This window comes from Cydia strobilella, chromosome 11 (assembly GCF_947568885.1).
Source record: "Cydia strobilella chromosome 11, ilCydStro3.1, whole genome shotgun sequence".
NCBI lineage: Eukaryota > Metazoa > Arthropoda > Insecta > Lepidoptera > Tortricidae > Cydia > Cydia strobilella.
The window spans coordinates 15,827,076-15,847,807 of NC_086051.1; the positions used below are offsets into that span (position 1 = coordinate 15,827,076).

The window sequence follows — 20,732 nt, forward strand, 5'->3', positions numbered from 1 at the left end:
TATCCGTCTGTCTGTCTGTGTGTCATAGCCATTTTACTCGAAAACTATATTTAAGCTAATAAAGCTTAATATAGTTTTCACTTTCGCTTTAATGCAATCTTTAACAAACGTGTATTTTTTACATTTACTTACATTCAACCCAGTGAATGTGATTGTGGTGCGATACCCATATGTGACATTTTCTATAAAAAGGGACCTTATTGTCGATGGCGCTTACGCCATTATTAACTATGCTCTGATATAAATACAATGCCGCGCGACTCTGTGCGGCGTAGGCGCCATCGACAATAAGGTCCTTTTCATAGAAAATGCCCTATATGTGATTCGACGTGGCCAGGATTTGAATTCTGCCTCGTGTCTCGATTCAATAACCCTGTGTTTGTATTTATTTAAGCGACGTTGTTTATTCATACCCAATCCTATATGTATAACACACGTATGGAACATGTATACTGAGATTCATGCTCCTGATACAGATACTCATAAGTCTATAAATAGTAGATTGTTAACCAAGGGAGGAAAGGCACCCATCTCTGTCGAGGTAGTTTGGTGCTCGAACGCAGTAAGTGCGCCAATAGTCCGAGACTGAAATGGTGCCTTTCACCCGAATTAAACACTACTTTTCATTTGGAATACGAGGAAAGTAAAATACATTTGTAATTTAAAAAAAATGACTAAATATAAACTTACATAGTACTTCTTAAGGGGTACACTACAATTTAGGCAAAAGTATCGTTATTTATAGAATGGGGACTTAAATCGCCCAGCGATAAGGAATTCACGGCACGGCCGGTTGTGTACTTGAGTGGGAGATATTTTGTTTTACCCGCCGATAACTCTTATTGTAATTAGGTAATCTCACTTTTAACTTTATATAATTTTTATTTTTCCTATGTACCACAACAATGTTTAAATGTAAAATGTATCCACGAATGCAGTGTCGATACAAACCCGATAGGGTTTCACGGCACTTTTCTGTCTGATGTAATGTAAGATCTTAATATAGAATAAATAATAAAAAATAAAAAAAAATATCAGAATGGAAACTGTTCAACAAATCCATTTAAACCCAAATTTTAATTGCTTATCGTAAAAAAATCGTACTTGAAATGTAAAATGCTCTAGTGCAGAAACGTATCATTTTCTGCACACCTTGTAGAACAATAACGACCCACTTTCAGAGCATGAGAAATGAAAATGTATTTGTTTGTTACCATTTTCATCATAGGCATGACGTTCATTTAAATGTGACGTTTTCAACCAAAAGGTACCACATTGTCGCTTGTTGATAAGGTTGATTTCTAATTGAAGCTATATGGAAATAGCGCCTTACTGACAAGCGACAATAAGTACGCTTCTGGTTGAAAATGGCACATAGCCGGTGTAAGCTAACTGCCTCGACTTTGAAGTGCCGTCCCACACTTTTGTTACATACATCTATAACGAGGACTAATTTAATATTATTTTTATTTATGATAACATAAACCTGTGTTTTTTGTTACAGGTAAGAAAAAAATATACATTACAAAATCTGCCTCTCAATTCGAAGCCTAATGAGAGATTGGTAGGTAAGTAGGATTTAACTCTGGAAAATGGGTTATTCTTATTTAGCTACAAGCAATATAATTAGCAACTTTTTCTTTATTTAACTATTTGTTCATTGTATGTTATTTTATGACTTTTTTTTCTTCTTTTCTGTTACCTTCCGTGATTCTTCTCACCGGTCTCATCGTAAGATCAGCGCTGGATGCCACCAGCAACATGCTGAGATGAGGCCATTTCGTGGCACTTTAATCTTATTTTATGTTTTCCTTTATTTTATGTAATGTCTTGTTTGTTTGTGCTTACGAATAAAATCTTATTCTATTCTAATTATGTCAGTACATAGTTCGTAACCTTTACTAGTGACATATCGATACTAATATTATAAATGCTAAAGTCTGTCTCTCATGCTTAAACCGCTGAACTGATTTAGTTGTAATTTGGCATAGAGATAGTTTGTATCCCGGAGAAGGAATTTATCCCGAAAATCATCCCTTATGAGGGTCAAAAGCGGGGTGGAATTGAGATAAATAATGAATTGCCTGATAATTTGTGTAAACAATTAAGCATATGCTCAAATTGAATGATTGCCATTAGACTTAAGCCAGGCGCTATTCTTACTCTAGCTGCGGTTACGGTATAAAAGAAATGAAACTGTACTATTTACAAAAAGTACGTAGTTAGGCGAACACTTTGATTGATCTTGTGACGGAGGAATGGGGAAACTCCCAACTAACCAATCAATTAAAAAAAAAAACTATAGCGTAAGAAGTTCCTAAGGTATTAATCGATGTGACAGAGAGATTGAGTTGCACCATAGTTCGTTTTTACCATATTTGGTACGTAATTATAATTAACGTAACCCCAATAATCGTGTTGAGAAGTGTCGATATCTATATGTTTAAAAAAAACCGGACAAGTGCGAGTCGGACTCGCCCACCGAGGGTTCCGTACTTTTTAGTATTTGTTGTTATAGCGGTAACAGAAATACATCATTTGTGAAAATTTCAACTGTCTAGCTATCACGGTTCATGAGATACAGCCTGGTGACAGACAGACGGACAGTGGAGTCTTAGTAATAGGGTCCCGTTTTCACCCTTTGGGTACGGAACCCTAAAAACAATTGCAAACTATTTAATTGTTGTTAAATGAGCGTAACTAACCCATGTGTGTAACTTTCAAAACGTGCGCTTGTGGAAAAAGTGATTATTTATACAGAATGCCTCAAAAATAAGTGCATTCCCGTTGCCAGGGAGGTTTTGGAATTATACTGAGCAACTTCTACTATGGGACCAACCACGACATCGCGAAAAAATTTTTACCCTCCCATAGAAAAAGGAACAACCAAAATGTATGAAACAGCCATATTTTTTTTGCACGGAATGCACTTATTTTTAGCCACCGTGTATAGGGTTGCCATATGGAAGAAATCAATGTCCTGATAAAAATCCTGACATCACCCTAAAAATCCGGACGTTTCTTGTAACAGAGATTTGGCGTAGCTTGAACGACGCCCCGGCGGCGCGCTGCGCTCTGCGTTGTACTGTATCGTGAGGTCTTTCCTAAAAATCCGGACACTTGCCAAGTCCGGCCGCAATCCGGACAGAGGTTCAAACATTCCGACATGTCCGGACAAATCCGGACGTATGGCAACCCTAACCGTGTATAATATATCCCATTCCGAAATTTAAATTGTTGAAACCCACAGCTTACAAAACCTTTAAAGGGTTGTTTGAAACACTAACAACGACTGGTTTGTTTTAATTTCACCCTCCAGTGGTCTACGGTTTTATTACTGCGCGAAGTTTTAAATGAGCGTTGTATAAGTTAAAGCCATGTTCATTAAAAACTTCACTTCTTTTTCCCGTCGTTGCTCAGAGTGGACGTGTGCTTGTCGGATATTTTTACTAATTTATTAATTTAATTTGTTCGCGAATTGGTTTATAGTAAACGACTTCAAATTATCGGTACCTCCTTGTCCTTCTTAGGATATTTCGAACTTGGCCTGTCGGCCATATTGAATTGTGTCGGACTTCTCGCTCTGGACCTGTGTTGTGGTGGTTGCTTGTGAATACCTGTGCTAAATATTTTTTTCACTTTTTGCATCTTTTGTGCTCCGCGGTGAGGATTCGAACTCGCGGCCGCTGCGTCGCAGTCCACCGGCCAAGCCGCTAGGCCACGAGTGATTGGACGGCGCGACGCGAAATAGCTGTACGACTTCTAACTGCGCAGCCGGCTCTCGGAATTTGGTCCTTATTGCTAACACGCCAAGACTCATATTAGAGTGACAGTATGTCTTGCCTTGCCTGCGATTTACCGATTGACGGCAACAAGGATTTGAAATGTGTTGGGTGCGGAAATAATTATCACTGTTCATGTTTAGGTTTATCTACAGCCCAATGTACAGAACAGTTCAAACAAAATTGGCTATGTTCATTTTGCACATCAGTCAATACACGCCGTCGCAGGAATGACAATACACCAGTCCAACCGACTGCGGAGATGTCATATTTTAACGACTCAGTGATGTCTTATGAGGATGCGTCTTATAGTAATAAGGACGCTACTGACATTAATTGTACGAGGTTATCAATCAACAGCACACTCCAGACCACACCTCCAAACTCGTTCCAGCTTCCCCCTCGAGTTCGAGATGCCAATCATTTTAATGCATCTTGTCCCGCAGAATTATTAAATGATATCCTGTCAAAGGTAACTGCATTGCAGACACAATTTTCCGCAATTCAAACGATCCAAATGGATCTATCCCAAGTCCGAACAGACATAGCCGAAATGAAGAATAGTATTGATTCTAAATTAGATGATTTAGCTGGGAGAATGAGCACTATAGAGTCACGCGTCAGCGCGCTTGAAGACTGCAAAACGGAACTTGATGACGTCAAAAAAACACTCAACGACATCATGACAGACTCTAGGAAAAATGAGCAGTGGGTCCGGCGCTCAAATATTCAGATTAACGGAGTTCCTGAAACAAAAGGAGAGAATCTCTTCACTGTGATAAACAGCTTAGCAGAAGCGTGCGGCTTTTCGTTGAACACGAATACTGATATCGACTTTGTTACCCGGGTCGCCGTGAGAAACGATACGGACAACTCCAAACCAAAGCCTATTATAGTGAAGATGCAGGCTCGCTATAAAAAGGATGACTTTATGGCGTGTCTGCGTAAACTGAAAAATTTAAAAGCCGCTGACCTGGGTTACGGTGCTAGCCCGAATAAAATTTATATAAACGATCACCTGTCCAGCTACAACAAATTCCTTCTCAAAGAAGCGAAGCAACGGGCCGCTGCGAAAGAATATAAATTCTGCTGGGTTCGTAACTGCACTGTCATGGTTCGCCGCAACGAGAACTCGCCAATTATCTATATTACGTCTGAAGATTCTTTAAACAAAATTGTATAAGTGCTATATTTTTAGTATTGCTAGTTTTAGGTTTATACTTAGGATATTCTATAAAAGTATTGATTGTCATCATCGCTCTAATTAACGGAAATAATTTGAAAAATTGCAGAAACAAAGTATACTATAATAAATATAATAATATTAATAATTATTTACTACATCACGCTCTTCATATATCGATAAGAAATCTATTCCATTCGAGAATTAATGCTATAATGTTTGTTTTCAAACCCTACTTACTCATAAAAATTGCCGCTACAAGTTTTTACGCTTACGAGTCTCATAAGGTTACACATAAATATATTATTGGTCTTTATATATTCATAAAAAAATAGATATCTCTATATATTATCAAAACGCTCGTGGATTGCGATCAAAAACAACGGGATTCTTACGTAACGTACTGCGATTCAACTATGACCTTATTTGCATCACGGAAACTTGGCTCCTACCCGGTATTTTTGATGGGGAACTATTCGACTCTCGCTATAACGTTTACCGCACGGACCGCGATTACGACAGGTGCGGGGTGACGCGCGGCGGTGGCACGCTTGTTGCCGTGCGCCGTCAACTCAATGTAGAACAAAGAGACTTTCGCTCTTTATTAGATTTACCAGATGCCGATATTACCTGGATAGACATTATTTTATCTCAGGGTCCTATTGCTAAAAAATTGAGACTATTTGCATGTTATTTTCCCCAAAACAAGTTTCAGGCGGAATCTCAACTCTCGTTTTTTGAACATGTGTCCGACATATACACTGATTCCCCGGATGACGTATTTGTGGTTTTGGGCGATTTTAATATTACGGATGCTGTCTGGATACCTGCGGATAGCGGTGAAAACAGTTTGATAATGGTGAATCCCAGTTGTAATTCTTTGACATTACAGCTGTCGGCATTTATTAGTTTTACTGGATGGCATCAATTTAATAATATCCCAAATAAAAATAATAGACAATTAGATTTAGTCATATCAAATAATTTTTGCAAGTTATCATCTGTGGAACCTTTAGTGCCAATAGATGGTCATCACCCGGTATTTTGTGTAAATATTGATTTAAAGTTGATCGACCACTCACTGAAACCAGCTCCTCGCACCGTCCGTCGTTTTTTTGCAGCAGACTACGACTTGGTTAATGCTGAACTACAGAAGGTAGACTGGGACCACTATCTTTCATCGGATAACGTTGAAAAAGCTGTTGATAATTTTTACACAATTTTAAATGAAATAATAGATACACTTATACCAACCAAAACTATTAATTCAAACGAAAGAAAATATCCTATTTGGTATTCGTGTAAGCTAATTAAACTGATAAATAAAAAAACTAAAATGCATAAAAAATGGAAAATTTATAAAAGACAGTCAGACTACATTGCCTTCTCAAAGTTACGAACTACAATAAAAAAGTTAGAAGATTTTTGTTATACTCTGTACATTTCTAGAACCGAAAAAAATATTCGCTTTAATTCAAAATCATTTTGGTCCTTTATAAAATCAAAAACTAATAATAGCGGCATACCAGACTCTCTCTTCTTAGATAATGATATAGGCTCTAGTGGTCAACATATTTCAGAATTATTTAATAAATTTTTCCAGTCAGTCTTTGTAAAAGATATTGATTTACCTATTAACACTACTAATAACAATCCATCCAATAATATTTTAAGCCATGTTAAGATTACATCAACCATAGTTGAAACTTATTTAAAATCATTACAGGTTTCCAAAGGAAGTGGACCTGATGGAATCCATCCAGTTTTTCTTCATAGATGTCGTACAACGTTAGCAGCACCAATTAGCTTTTTGTTCAACCTTTCTTTGGAGACCGGTGTGATGCCTGAGGCCTGGAAAAAATCGATTGTTGTTCCTATCTTTAAAAGCGGTGATAAACGGAATATAAAAAATTATCGTGGTATTTCAAAACTATCCGTAATACCTAAGCTTTTTGAAAAAATTATATATGATACGCTATATCGTGTAATTAGACCAATGCTTATTCCTCAACAACATGGATTTATTAACAGAAGATCCACTGAATCCAACCTTTGCGAATTACTTGATTATTCTCTGGTCGCTATGGATAAAGGTTCTCAGGTGGACGCCATTTACACCGATTTTTCTAAAGCGTTTGATAGAATCCCTCATTCCATACTTATAAGCAAATTAGAATCATTTGGAATTCACGGCAACCTTTTGAGATGGCTCACATCTTATCTTCGTAACAGAACCCAAGCGGTGGCGGTTAAAGGTCACACTTCTAGCTTTGTGCCTGTGTCGTCAGGGGTCCCTCAAGGCTCCCATCTTGGTCCGTTGTTATTCAACGTTTTTATTAATGATGTCATTGATTGTTTTCAGCATTCGGAAGTCTTATTGTACGCAGATGACATGAAGATATTCAGTGTTATCACGTCACATAACGATTGTCTCAATCTACAATATGATCTCGACAGATTGAATAACTACTGTCAAAACAATAAACTAGGCCTTAACATTGAAAAATGTTGTTCTATCACATTTTCCCGTAAACGTAACCCCATAGTTTATGACTACTCCATAAATGACAACCGCCTTAAAAAGGTGACGGAAATAAAAGATCTTGGCGTAAATATTGACCATGAGTTGCGGCTGACCGCCCATGTTGATAAAATTGTTCGGAAGGCCTACAGTATGCTCGGGTTTATATTTAGGCAGAGTAAAGATTTTAAAGATCCTAAAACAATTATTCTTTTATATAATGCTTACGTAAGATCTCACCTAGAGTATGCTTCCACAGTATGGAGTCCTCATTTCTCTATCCATATTAATGCAATAGAAGGAATTCAAAAAAAATTTATCAGGCGGATGAAGTATAAATTCAAAGAATTTGATTCAAATAATATTATATCCCTTCAAATCAGACGCGAAATTAGGGATCAAACCTTACTATATAAAATCCTAAATGGGCTGGTCGACTCCCCCGCGCTACTCGCCCGCGCCTCTCTGCGCTGCGCGTACCCCCGCACGCGCTCCTCTAAATTATTCGCTGTCCCTTTCCATCGAACCACTTACGCAAAGAACAGATTTATCGTAAGAGCGTGTAAAAATTACAATGACAAATATTCTCATGTTGACTTGTTTTTCATTCCGTCAGTACAAAAATTTGTTTCTGCAATTAAGAGCAAATGAACAAATAATATAATATAACTCTGCTACTATTAGGGCAAATAATATAATTGATTTTGATAGTTTACTATTGTAAAATTAAGTTAAATTAATGCATGTCACGTTTGTGGTTTCAAATTCGCATTGTTTAGTTCTTTAGCACTAGATCTAGAGATAGTTTAATTGAATTGTACAAACAAGTCTTGTCTGAGCAACCATAATTATCTAATTTCAGTAGTGGAAACTGTTTTGGCTTATGTATGTATTTAAGTGTAATTATCTATATGTGTCATCTTTCGCTGTTTGTTTCCCATTATCAATAAATAAAAAATAAAAAAAAAATAAAAACGATTTAACATAATCAATTTGTAAAACTATAAACTAACTTTGGCATAGTGCTAATGTGTAATATTTTAATACCACGTCGGTGGCAAACAAGCGTACGGCTTATGAACGCTGGCATCTCCAGTGGTGTTACATGTTGCCGACCTATTAAAAACCTGTACACTCCTTTTCAGGGTAAGGGTAAAAACGGGACCCTATTACTAAGACTCCGCTGTCCGTCTGTCTGTCACGGTTATATCTCATGAACCGTGATAGCTAGACAGTTGAAATTTACACAGATCATATTTCTGTTGCCGCTATAACAACAAATACAACGTACTTTTAGTATTTGTTGTTATAGCTGCCCTCGACCCTCGGTGGGCGAGTCCGACTCACAATTGTCCGGTTATTAAACAACCCCATACTGTAGATCCCCTCAAGAAAATCTCGGCAGGGGTTCATGTTTTCAGTACCCAATAAAGAAGATTTTTATTTGCTTAAATCTTTATATCTGTAGTGTAGCAGTTTTAAAGAACCTGATCCCGGTGCTAGAAATTTGACTAACAGTTAACTGTCTTGATAAACAGTTTCTCGAAATGGACATAAACATAAGCGTCCCCCATAATTTTCTTTCCTGTGTAATTATTATGTCTGGCTATTTTCACATCTCTTCTAAGTAACGTAATCAAAAAACCTAGCAAAATTACACGCTACTCGCAAATAACACTCTACTTTCATACATTATCAAAGGACAAAAATGTGATACGAATAGTTTTGTTTGTCAATTAGTTCGTATTCATTCCCCCTCCCCCCCTCTTTCAACCCCCTTTTAGTCATCTCCTCAGTAAGTCAGTAGCCGACTGGCCCGCCGGGGAGCGGCCGTGTCGTTCGGACGCGCGCTGTGTTCATTTTAGCTTAGTTTTTACGTATTTTGAATGGACTTTTACACATAGGACATTCATAAGGTATGCTTGTGTTAAATGATGGCGACATTTTTATATAGTTTTTTTTTATACATTAAGGAAAATCGGTGAAGCAACATGCTTTTTGGGAGGAAATGGTTAAATTTTCAAACTGATTTCAGACACGAACTCAACAAAATTTAGGAATGCGAATGGAGCTTTCATACGAATATATCTTAAGTTCAAGTTAAATGATGGCGACAGTTTTGTATATTTTTTATACATATCAGTTAAGGAAAATCGGTGAAGCAACATGCTTTTAGGGAGGAAATGTTTAAATTTTCTGACTGATTTCACATACAAACTTAATTTCGGTATATGAATAGAGCTCTCTTGAAAATATATCTTCTTAAGTGGTCTCAAGTTTAGTTGCTTAACAACGGATCTTAATAATGAATAGATGTCTAGTCAGATCACACTCGACGATAATAAGTAGTTTTAATATCAATAATATTTTCGAGCATTTCATTTTATGTAAGTATGTTAACATTTAATCTCGTTGAATCTTTGAGGGTCACAAAGGGATAAAATTTTGCTTCCAAATGTTTCTGTAAACATTAGCATAAACCTATTTAGATGGGTCTCAATCGTCGATGTAAGGATGCGTTGCGATATTTAGTTTATGGTGAACAGATAATAACAATAATTCTTGTATATTGATTTAATTTAATTTAAAATTGATCCAGGCCAGATAATTATCAATCTTTGTGGTGTTGTCTGAGTTTTTTCTTCCTTTTATGTTTTTTTTTTGCTTCAGAACTGCGTCATTAAAATAATATTTCGCCACACCAGCTGGTAAAGGCTCTCTTGATTGTTCAAAAACTGATAAGAAAGCTGCATTTTATTCACATGTGAGGCAAAGTAATCAAATGCAAATTTTGAGTTGTTTTCTGGTAGAGTTGAGTTTTAGATGATGGTTTTGGATGATAAATACTTAATAACATTAATATTGAATCGATTTGCTTTGATTTTGTTTGATATTTTACAGTTAGTATTTTCCTTGTGTTGGTGTGGTGAAACATTTTGTGTTTCACTCGGTGGCACAATTTGTTTAGCCCTCGTGCTTCGAAACCCTCGCAACGCTCAAGATTCCATTCTTTGAAGCACGATTCAATATTAGCACGAGAGGTTAAACAACAACTTTGCGCACTTGTAAATACATATAACTATTACACCTGAACGAAGACATTAGAGTTCGTTTTGGACCAAGCTTAGTTAAAAATAAAAATTTTATTCCAGCGAAATAAACTCTATTTTTATTTTACATACTTCCTATTTCTTTTTCCATGGTAATTATTACCACACGACGGAACCTCTAACATTTTTTACTCATTGTTCTTGTTAATCTAGGGCTAGGTTGTTGTTAGTTGGAAGCCTTTGGAGAACTTGCGGTACTGGGGCCCGTTTATCAAAAGCTTGTAGCTTTTAATACAAGTGGAAGTCCCTTTTTGACAGCTTTTGTTAGAAAGGGACTTCCACTTGTATTACAAGCTACAAGCTTTTGATAAACGGGCCTCTGTGCCCTGTTTATCAAAAGCTTGTAGCTTGTAATACAAGCGGAACTCACTTTTTGACGGCTTTTGTTAGAAAGGGTCTTCCACTTGTATTACAAGCTACAAGCTTTTGATAAACGGGCCCCAGTGCCCTGTTTATCAAAAGCTTGTAGCTTGTAATACAAGCGGAACTCACTTTTTGACGGCTTTTGTTAGAAAGGGTCTTCCACTTGTATTACAAGCTACAAGCTTTTGATAAACGGGCCCCTGTGCCCTGTTTATCAAAAGCTTGTAGCTTGTAATACAAGCGGAGCTCACTTTTTAACGGCTTTTGTTAGAAAGGGACTTCCACTTGTATTACAAGCTACAAGCTTTTGATAAACGGGGCCCAGTACTACAACTACGGCCCACATATTCTCCAAAGGCTTCCAACTAACAACAACCTAGTTCTAGATTAACAAGAACAATGAGTAAAAAAATGTTAATGGTTCCGTCGTGTAAAAGTGGTAAAAGTTGGGTGGTTTTACAGTACGTATTACTCTATTACTACTCCTTAATGATGAAAACTTTTAATAAGCCTCGAAATTACTCTATATAACACGAAACTTCTATAGATGACTTAATATTACTGTCTATTACTAATAGCATAGAGTAACTTATACTAGAGCGGTACTGTCATAGTAAATTTTGTAACCCCAGTAAATTCACTGCCATCTGTCGACACACTTTAAAACTAAAAATGAAGATTTATAAAAATACGATAGAATGTATTTAAATATAGATAAATGATTTTTTTTATTTGCATTAATTATTTTTATGATTTTGACCCATGTTCTTTCACTGATATGCGTTAAAATTGTTAAATAACAAACGAAACCGTCAACGCCATCTATACGACTGTAGGCCAAAACTAGTAGCTCTGAACGAGAATTAAATTTTCTTGATTTTCGAGGCACGTTTTTTCCTTAGACTGTATCCATCTATTACGGAGTTATTTCTATCTTTGCTAATAGTTATATCGATCGTTATAAATTCACCCACACATGAATATGATAATGAACCTTTCCGAACCAGTGAAAATATCGATTAGAGGCCGGGAAATACGCGCCAAGCTTGCACCTTTGTCGTTTCCAGCAGATTGCATGCCGGCGAACGAATCTGTCAACCTAGTTGATGTGACAAGCTACTGTAAAGTTTTTGCCATCGATCAATCGAGTTTTATTTGAGTTTGAACCGTAGTGGTTAGATAAAAAAAGAGTCGGACTCGCGCACCGAGGGTTACGTACTTTTTTGTATTTATTGTTATAGCGGCAACAGAAATAAATCATCTGTGAAAATTTCAACTGTCTAGCTATCGCGGTTTATGAGAGACAGCCTGGTGACAGACAGACAGACAGCGGAGTCTTAGTAATAGCAAAGATATATATAACTCCGTAATAGATGCTTCAAGTCAGTGTACGTTCAAATTGGCCTGTGTATCTTTGTATGGTCACTTTGTTCCCAAATAAATAAATATTATAGGGACATTCTTACGCAAATTCACTAAGGTCGGGTTGCACCAAACCGTTTGTCACCGTTTTAGCGTTCGCTAAATTTTATTGTATGGGATGTTTCATAGTTCTCTGCTGCTTGACGTTGATCAGTCTGTTATTTGTGGTTGGTGCAACTGGCCCTAAGTCTCACGGTAAGCTCAATGAGGTTTTTGTACTCGGACAATGATATATATAACATACAAATACTTAAATACATACATAGAAAACATCCATGACTCAGGAACAATTATCTGTGCTCGTCACACAAATAAATACCCTTACCGGGATTCGAACACAGGACCATCGGCTTCATAGGCAGGGTCACAACCCACTAGGCCAGACCGGTCTTCAAAATACACGTTTAATAGTTGTTATAATATCTCTGCTAGTAATGAATGATAAGGTTCTTATTATGAGCTTGTTCCATATACATTGTATATACAAGTAGTTATAGACGCGCATAGTATATACAATATACAAGTAGTATAAGAGAAAAATATTCATATAAAAAGATTCATATAAAATATTCATACGCAATTTATCCGGTTTTTTCTGTCACTGTTATAAATTTTGGTATTTCGCCAGTCTCCTTGCTATGATGCCCACATGATGCCATAACCCGAACATGAAAAAATGCCCGGTCGGTGATAAAGACAAAGCAAGGCACTATTTTCTCTTTCCTCTTATAGGAATCGCAATAAGACTATCTTTCTCTATCAAAGAGTGTCAGGCCCTTGGCTTGTTCCGTAGTTATTAAATCATACACCAACAAGTTACTAACCACTTTAAATGTTCGTAAGGAGTTCTCGAGAACACCCAAATTAATTTATATGGGACCTATCTTCAGAGTTAGGCAATAAAACATAAATGTTAGTGGAATTGTTTTCGAAGTGGGAAAGTTACAGGAATATTTCATGTTTCATGTAGATGATATTACATTTTGTTGGAAATGTAATTTGATAAACGTAATTGAAAGGTGACGTCTTGATATATGAATATAGGTTATTTTTTATTTAACACTGTTTCGCAGTTGGGCGAAGTTTTTGTAATAGTTTTGTGTTATTTGTTTATTAGCAATAATAAATAAATAAATTAAACAATTTATACTATACTTCGTGATAGGGAACTAATTATTATACAACCATTTTCTATTATATTTATAAACTGAAATAGAATATAGATGTCATTGGGGCATGGCACACTGCTGTCGCTATATTTTTTTTTTTTTTTTTTATAAACTGATCGGCGATTGGCCCTAGTCACACCTGATGGAAAGTGAAGACAGGGCCTAAGATGGAGCTCACCGGTTCAGTAACAGCCTATTCACTCTTGTTTTAAAGAGACCGAGGTCATATTGATCAGGGAATACAGATGGCGGGAGCGCATTCCATTCCTTAGCCGTCCGTACCAAAAAGGAGGAGGTAAAACGTTTCGTCCGAACGAATGGAATGTGGACCACGAACGGGTGCATTCGCTCCCCGCGCCTGGATGTCCGATGATGAAAAGGGGAAGGTGGGATCAGGTCGTGTAGTTCCTGTGCGCACTCCCCGAAATGTATCCGATAGAACACCGATAGGCAAGCGACTCGACGGCGATGCTCAAGGCTCTGTATCCTTGACTTGACAGATGGGTCATCGCCAAAGAGTATGAGCCCGGCGTTCTATTGAGTCCAGGGCCGCCAGCATAATACGCGAATAGCGTAGTCGCGCTCAAACTTCGGAGCGACGTGCGAATCGGATGCAGTGTGACATGCCCCATACACTGAAGGAAAAGCGACCAAGTCCACTGTAAAGACGGCGGTTCGATTCCGGTCTGCCACCGGTGGAGTTGGTCACTTTTTCTTTAGTATATGACAAATATTTCAGTTTATAATTTATACAGGGTGGCTAAAAAATAAGTGCATTCCCGTTGCCAAGGTGGTTTTGGGATTATACTGAGTAACTTTTACTGTGGGACCAACCATGAAATCGCGAAATAAATTTACCCTCCAAACCAAATGGACTAGCCAAAATGTATGAATCAGCCAAATATTTTTTTCGCTATTTCGTGGTTGGTCCCGGGATGGGACGGGAATGCACTTATTTTCTAGCCACCGTGTATATACATAGAAGTGTGTCATATGTACTTAAAAAATCACAAATCCAATCATATTTAATAAAATAATTTGATTTGTTCCCTAGTTGTAACAACTTACTATGATTTTAAATGAATTGCAACATTGACGGGGTTTGCATACTCATATGCGAGAGAGGTCGGGTAATAATAGATCCACACACCGCGTATAACTACATAGCTGTAAGTCCGCCGGCAGGTGTTGTGTCTATTTCCGGTTCCGGTGGATCGTCCGCCGCGAGATCGCATCCGGTGTCATGGCTGCCGCGACGCGATTTTATACGCGTTTGTGCTTTGTTGTTTATTGCAAAGTGATATATGATGTATTTTGCAAGCAAGTACCTATAGAACAATATTATATTATTATTATAAATCTATACGGTGTCCCACTGCTGGGCAAAGGCCTCCCCCCCTCGATTTCCATCAGCAATCTCCGGCCAGTCGTTGAGATATGCGTCCAGGACGTCCCGCCATCTCCGTCTCGGCCTACCAGATCCTCGCCCGTCTTGCGGCACCCATACCGTGGCTATTTTGGCCCACCTCTGTGGGTGCATGCGTTAGACATGGCAGACATAGAACATATAAAAGTGATTTTATATTAAAGGAAAAAATTTAAAAGTTACGCTTCCGGCAGGACTTGAACCCGCAACCTCCTCCACCCTGCCGGAAGCGTAACTTTTTCCATTTTTTTCTTTAATATAAAATTTGGAGTATCGCTCGCAGACGTATCTGCATGTAAAAAAATTGATATAAAAGTTCCTTAAAATGCAGTATGTAAATTACAAAAGTAATTAAAAAAAAAAACCATTTCTATAGAACTTTCTACGTGTAATTTCTTATTTCTGGGGGATACTTGTCTTATACAAGTCCAAAAAGTTATGAAAGAAATCAAGAATAGCTGGGAGAAAATCTTTGGCGAGCCAGAGGGGTTGTAAGTGCGTTGCCGGCCTTTATGATGGGATTAAGCTCTTTTCTTATGAGAGGCGCCGAGCAATCGGTCGCGGAGGGCAGCAGCCCGTAATCTGCGGCGGCCCACCAACGCGTGCTCCCGGTGTTGCTGCTCGTTATAGAGCGTACCATGTCGAGCTACCTTCGAATTAAGTTAGTGACCCGTTTAAATATATTTAATAGTAAGAGGTTAATGACACATGAAGAATTAATGTTTACATTACACATAACAAGAACCTTCAAGTGTCCTACGCATTCTACACAAACTACGCGTGTACATCGGTCATGGACATATGGGCGATAACGGTAATAGTTAACATATCGATCCGATGCGAGTTACTACCTAGTAGTACTTAGCTACTGTCCGAACGATATCGCTATTACTGTGATAATTAGGTAAAGGGCGTAGTTTTACGTTAAAATTATTTATCGATAGCCGATAAAATAGGTACTCATAGGTAACGTTGGCATTTCAGTTTTTACTATGAGTATTCCGCCGTCTGATGTTAGTCAAGTACTTCAAGAGAATCTAAGTGTAAGGCCTGAGTGGACGCTCGTGTTGAGCGTGCAGCGGGGCGGCGCGTGCGGCGTGCATGTTATTGTTAAACAAATGCAAACGTATAGGAGCGGCCTTAGTGCACGCTGCTCTAATCACTTGTGAGCCCGACGCCACGCTGCACGCCCCGCCGAAAGCTCCGCTTCGAGCGTCCACTCAGGCCTTACACTAAGCGTGAAGTTTTTTTTTATATTATTTTATTAAGAACAAAAACAGTCGCATACACAAATGGATTCGTATTACAATGCAGTCTACTAACATACTTGAAACATGGACCTGAACGCTCATTATCATGTACATGATGTTAACAGAATAACAACAAAAAGAAAAAGAAGTCATGATCCATACTTCAATTCTACTTTACCAGTTCTCGAAACAAAATCAAAGAAGTAAATGTAAAGATGATTTTAATACATAAATTGTCACAAATGTTCCCAGTCCTCCTAAGTCCCAGGGTTATTTTTGCAGTTTTAAATTTACCTTCTTTTATTCCACTATAGTATAGTTAGTTATGATTTGTTCTTTTAAATTTAAGCTTCCAGAGGCTTCAGTCTCAACTTGCCACCGTGATATAGTTAAAACATAATTGCCATAATTTATTAAGCTGTTTTGGATGTAAAGCGTCGCGAGAGATAAAAAACACGCATAACGTCAAAATGAGACAAAAATGGCATCACTTTGTAAGTGTACATACGAATCGGCCTCCCGTAGCGCTACGCCGTAGCAACGTAGTATTTTCAGAACCGTAGCAGACTCCCGTATTTGATTAAAAAGTAATCAAGCAAATTGAACCATCATTGTTTACAAATTCGGTTCAATTTCCATTGCTAGCGAATCACATGTACTGAGTAATTAGTAGTATTAAAACATGACAATGGAAGCTTACCTCAGAGTTTGAAATGTAATGTACGAGTAACTACGATTGATTATGATTATGGCCCCGCGGGTTATTCTCTCACTCTCACTGAGCGTAAGCGTGAAAGGGATGGCTGTGCGTGCCCGGAATCGCGGATATCATCCATAATATCGAAAATCTAATTCAATCAAAATAAAGATTGTTCATTTTTAGAAGCAATTTTCATATTCTTAGCTTTAGTTAAGTTTTTGCATATTAAGGTGCGATTAATTTATGTTCCTGATTTTTTTTCTATCGCGCGAGTCATGAAATCAGGTTTCAAAACGATTTTAGAGAAAGTCCTCAAGATTAATAATTACTTAAATTTTTGGCAACCGTCTTGTAATCTAAAAAAGCGCTACGATTTTTATAAAACTGCTGCCTGAACCTACTGCACCTTAAAGCAGGCCTATGCTAATTTCAAAAATAACAACTTTATGTGATATTACTCGTAGTGCATCTCACTCGTGCTTATTAATGGGCGTGAGATGTACTGCGAGCAATCAAATCAAATTAAGATTTGCAAATTTCAAATAATCCTTCAGTCTATCCATGTAATTACATTTTACGTCTACCTGTCCATTATCGTAAAAATATATACATACCTAAGTGTATAATCATCTTCGCTACATCACCCTCACGATGTTTAATAAGAAATTTAGTATTTCTACGCGGTTTTTATTATAAAATACATTTTTGTACGGCTTATAACGGTCTTATGGTTGAAGCATTCTTTCTCTTTGAACAATTTTACTTCAAAGAAATCAACAAAATGGAAAAACAATAAATTGGGCCGAGGAATATTGACTGTTGATAGCTACATAATCAGTCTCTACTTATTTTCTCGATATCTATGTACCGTCAGCGGAAAAATTGGTTATTTATTACATTTACCTACCTGCTATTAACTTGTGCACCTTTTTGCTCACGTAATTTAAATAAATAGATACATAGTGTAATTGGCAATATATGTATTAAAAAAAAGTTTTATGCCAAAATTGATATATTTAAGTACATATCTTTAAACTGGTAACCACGATACAGGCTTTGCCTAGTGTGGAGACCACCGTTAATCTTAGGCTTTAACATTTAGATTTTAAACCTTTGCTGTAAAAGATTATCCTATTGTTGAACTGGAAATAAGTATTTTTATTATTATATTATTATTATATGTTTTATGTGCAAATAAACGATTGATTGATTTTATGTTAAAAGTAATATTACGTATTCAAAACGTATCGCCTTTTGGGAGTTGATTCATTCAATGAAAACAAATATGTATGAGACAATAATGAATGATCAATCGTGCTTCCATGACACTCAGACATATTAAACAATTATATTCAGAGAGGGCGTAAAAGTGACGGATGAAAGAAGAGTCCACGCAGCGGAAATGAGAATGTTGAGATGGATGTGTGGCGTGACGAGAAACGATCGGATTAAGAATGAGTATCGGTGGCTAAATAAAAAATACGTGCATTTCCGTTGCCAGGGAGGTTTTGGGATTATACTAAGCAACTTTTACTGTGGGACCAACCCCGAAATCGCGAAAAAACATTGGCTGTTTAATACATTTTGGCTGGTCCATTTTCTATGGAGGGTAAATTTTTTTTTCGCGATTTCGTGGTTGGTCCAATAGTAAAAGTTGCTCAGTATAATCCCAAATCCTCCCTAGCAACGGGAATGCATATATTTTTTAGCCACCCTGTGTAAGAGGAAGTTTCAAAGCAGCCCCGGTAACGGAGAAAATGAGTAGTTGGTTAGCGTGATATGACTGGTTTGGGCATGTGATGAGGAGGGATGAATGTCATATAGCCAAAAGAATGTTAGGGATGAATGTTGATGGACGGAGAGCGGATGGTGGACCCAAAACACGATGGATGGATTGTGTCAAAGAGGATATGAGAAAGAAAGGAGTGAGTGCTGAGGTGACGAAAGATAGAGGAGAATGGAAGAGAAAACATGTTGGAAAACATAACGTGGGATTTGGGCAGGAAGAAGGAGGGCCTAGGAAATTAGAAGGTAACAAAAGACATGACGCGCCGCGCGAAACTTGTGACGGAAGATAATGGCCGTATCTTTTATCTCAATTACTCTGAAAAACTTTTGTGTGAAAATTTGAGCGGGTCGCTGGCAGTGAATGTGTAAGCTCGGCCACAAATTTGCGCGACCGGCAACGGCGGCGGCGTCAACCATAGGTTGGAGCGAGACGCAGCGATCGGACCTTTCGTTCCCATCTATAGTTGCCGCCGCCGCCGTCGCCGGTCGCGCAAAGTCGTGGCCGAGCCGTTAATGTCTAGATGAGCTATATCTCACAACTTTTACAGCTTTGTTTAGGTATGAAGCTAATCAGGTTGAGTGCGGGTTTAGATGCCCATAACGATGCGTATCGGACGTAAAAACTTACCTCAATATCCCACGTAATTACGTGCGTTATGTACCAATACCATAAACTCTACCTTATTACCGAAACTTAGCTATTTTTTGAAGGTGAATTTGGTGACCAATGTCTATTCTACTTATATCCTTTACCCGCCCAGAGACCTATAAAAAGACCTTCTATTCCACTGTATTTTGAATCTTTTTTTGACAAATCAAAATTGCATTACTCTTGGCATGTTTTGATTCTTTACAGTACATATGGTGCTACTTTCTCGCACTAGTGCGTAAAAGATCACTTTTCGTGAATATGTCGAAAGTTTAAAGGGCCATATTATGTACTGTAAAACGTTGTACGATACACGTGCGAATAGGTAATTCGCAACTCGTGTCGATTTAAAACACTCCCTGTGGTCGTGTTTCCTCCTCTTTTCCGCACTTGTATCGTAAATAACTATTCCAGTCAGCGAATTTCTCAGCATGCACACCTACATGTAAAAGTATATACCTATGGTCACTTTTAAGATAGGTACTTGCATCTGTAGCTGACTGTGTGTGCACTGCGAAAAAAGTAGTGTTTTATTTCAAAAGTAATTCGAATAATTCTGAGTTAGAGAATAATTTAAAAAAAACGTGCTGTAGGAACACCCAGCTGCAAAAGCAAATAAGTTCTATTCATGAAGTGAGTATGCACTTTTGAAGCTCACTTGTGATACAACTGAAACCTTCAAAAAATAATGCCTGGACACAGAGATAACAAATAGATCGCGAAAAGCTTCACCCAAAAAAACAGCACAAAATTAAGTTTAATCCAATTATTTTTCTGCCATAAAAAGTTTTCCTTCAAAAACAGGTCACGGAAAATTTCCATGTCGTTAGAAGGCTCTACGGAAACCGCCTGTAACCAATCACGCTAAGTGCGAGGTTAGGTAATGACGTAAACGTGACGTCAGACTGTAAACTACGGTCACTTGATATATGGATGCTTTAACGTACAATAAAAGTTCATCAACTGTATATAATAAGGATGTTGACTTGAATCGCGAATATATAAATTGTAATTTTTTACCATAGCAGGTAACATTAGAATGCTGAAATAGTACATTTCGATGCTAGTGCGGAAAGTATGTCATTACTTCACGAGTACCGAGATATATATAGCCGTAGGCGAGTGGCAAGACTCGGGACGAGTTTCGCCGTCGCCGTGTTACTTGTATAAAGCATAAGTTCCTAAACCGTACACAATCAAGTGTTTTGTCTGTTAACTGTTTGAAGTGAGTGGTAACGACACAAAATGGGACGATTATAGTCTTTGTATCCATTCAAATATACATGAATGGTTGAACATTAGTTGGTGAAATATTAAGGTAATTTCAAATATTAATTACTACGATTTCTGAAGAGGATATTATTAAAAT

The 20,732-nt window shown here is 37.6% G+C and overlaps 2 protein-coding genes across 3 annotated transcripts in view; both read left to right on the plus strand.

Moving 5' to 3' along the window:
* LOC134745642 (E3 ubiquitin-protein ligase znrf2) overlaps positions 1–20,732 on the plus strand; it is a 205,437-nt gene that overhangs the window by 145,395 nt on the left and 39,310 nt on the right. The window lies entirely within an intron of this gene.
* On the plus strand, positions 4,300–4,965 carry LOC134745577 (uncharacterized). Its single transcript, XM_063679651.1, has one exon. It carries the CDS (start codon positions 4,300–4,302, stop codon positions 4,963–4,965), a length of 666 nt encoding a protein of 221 aa, XP_063535721.1.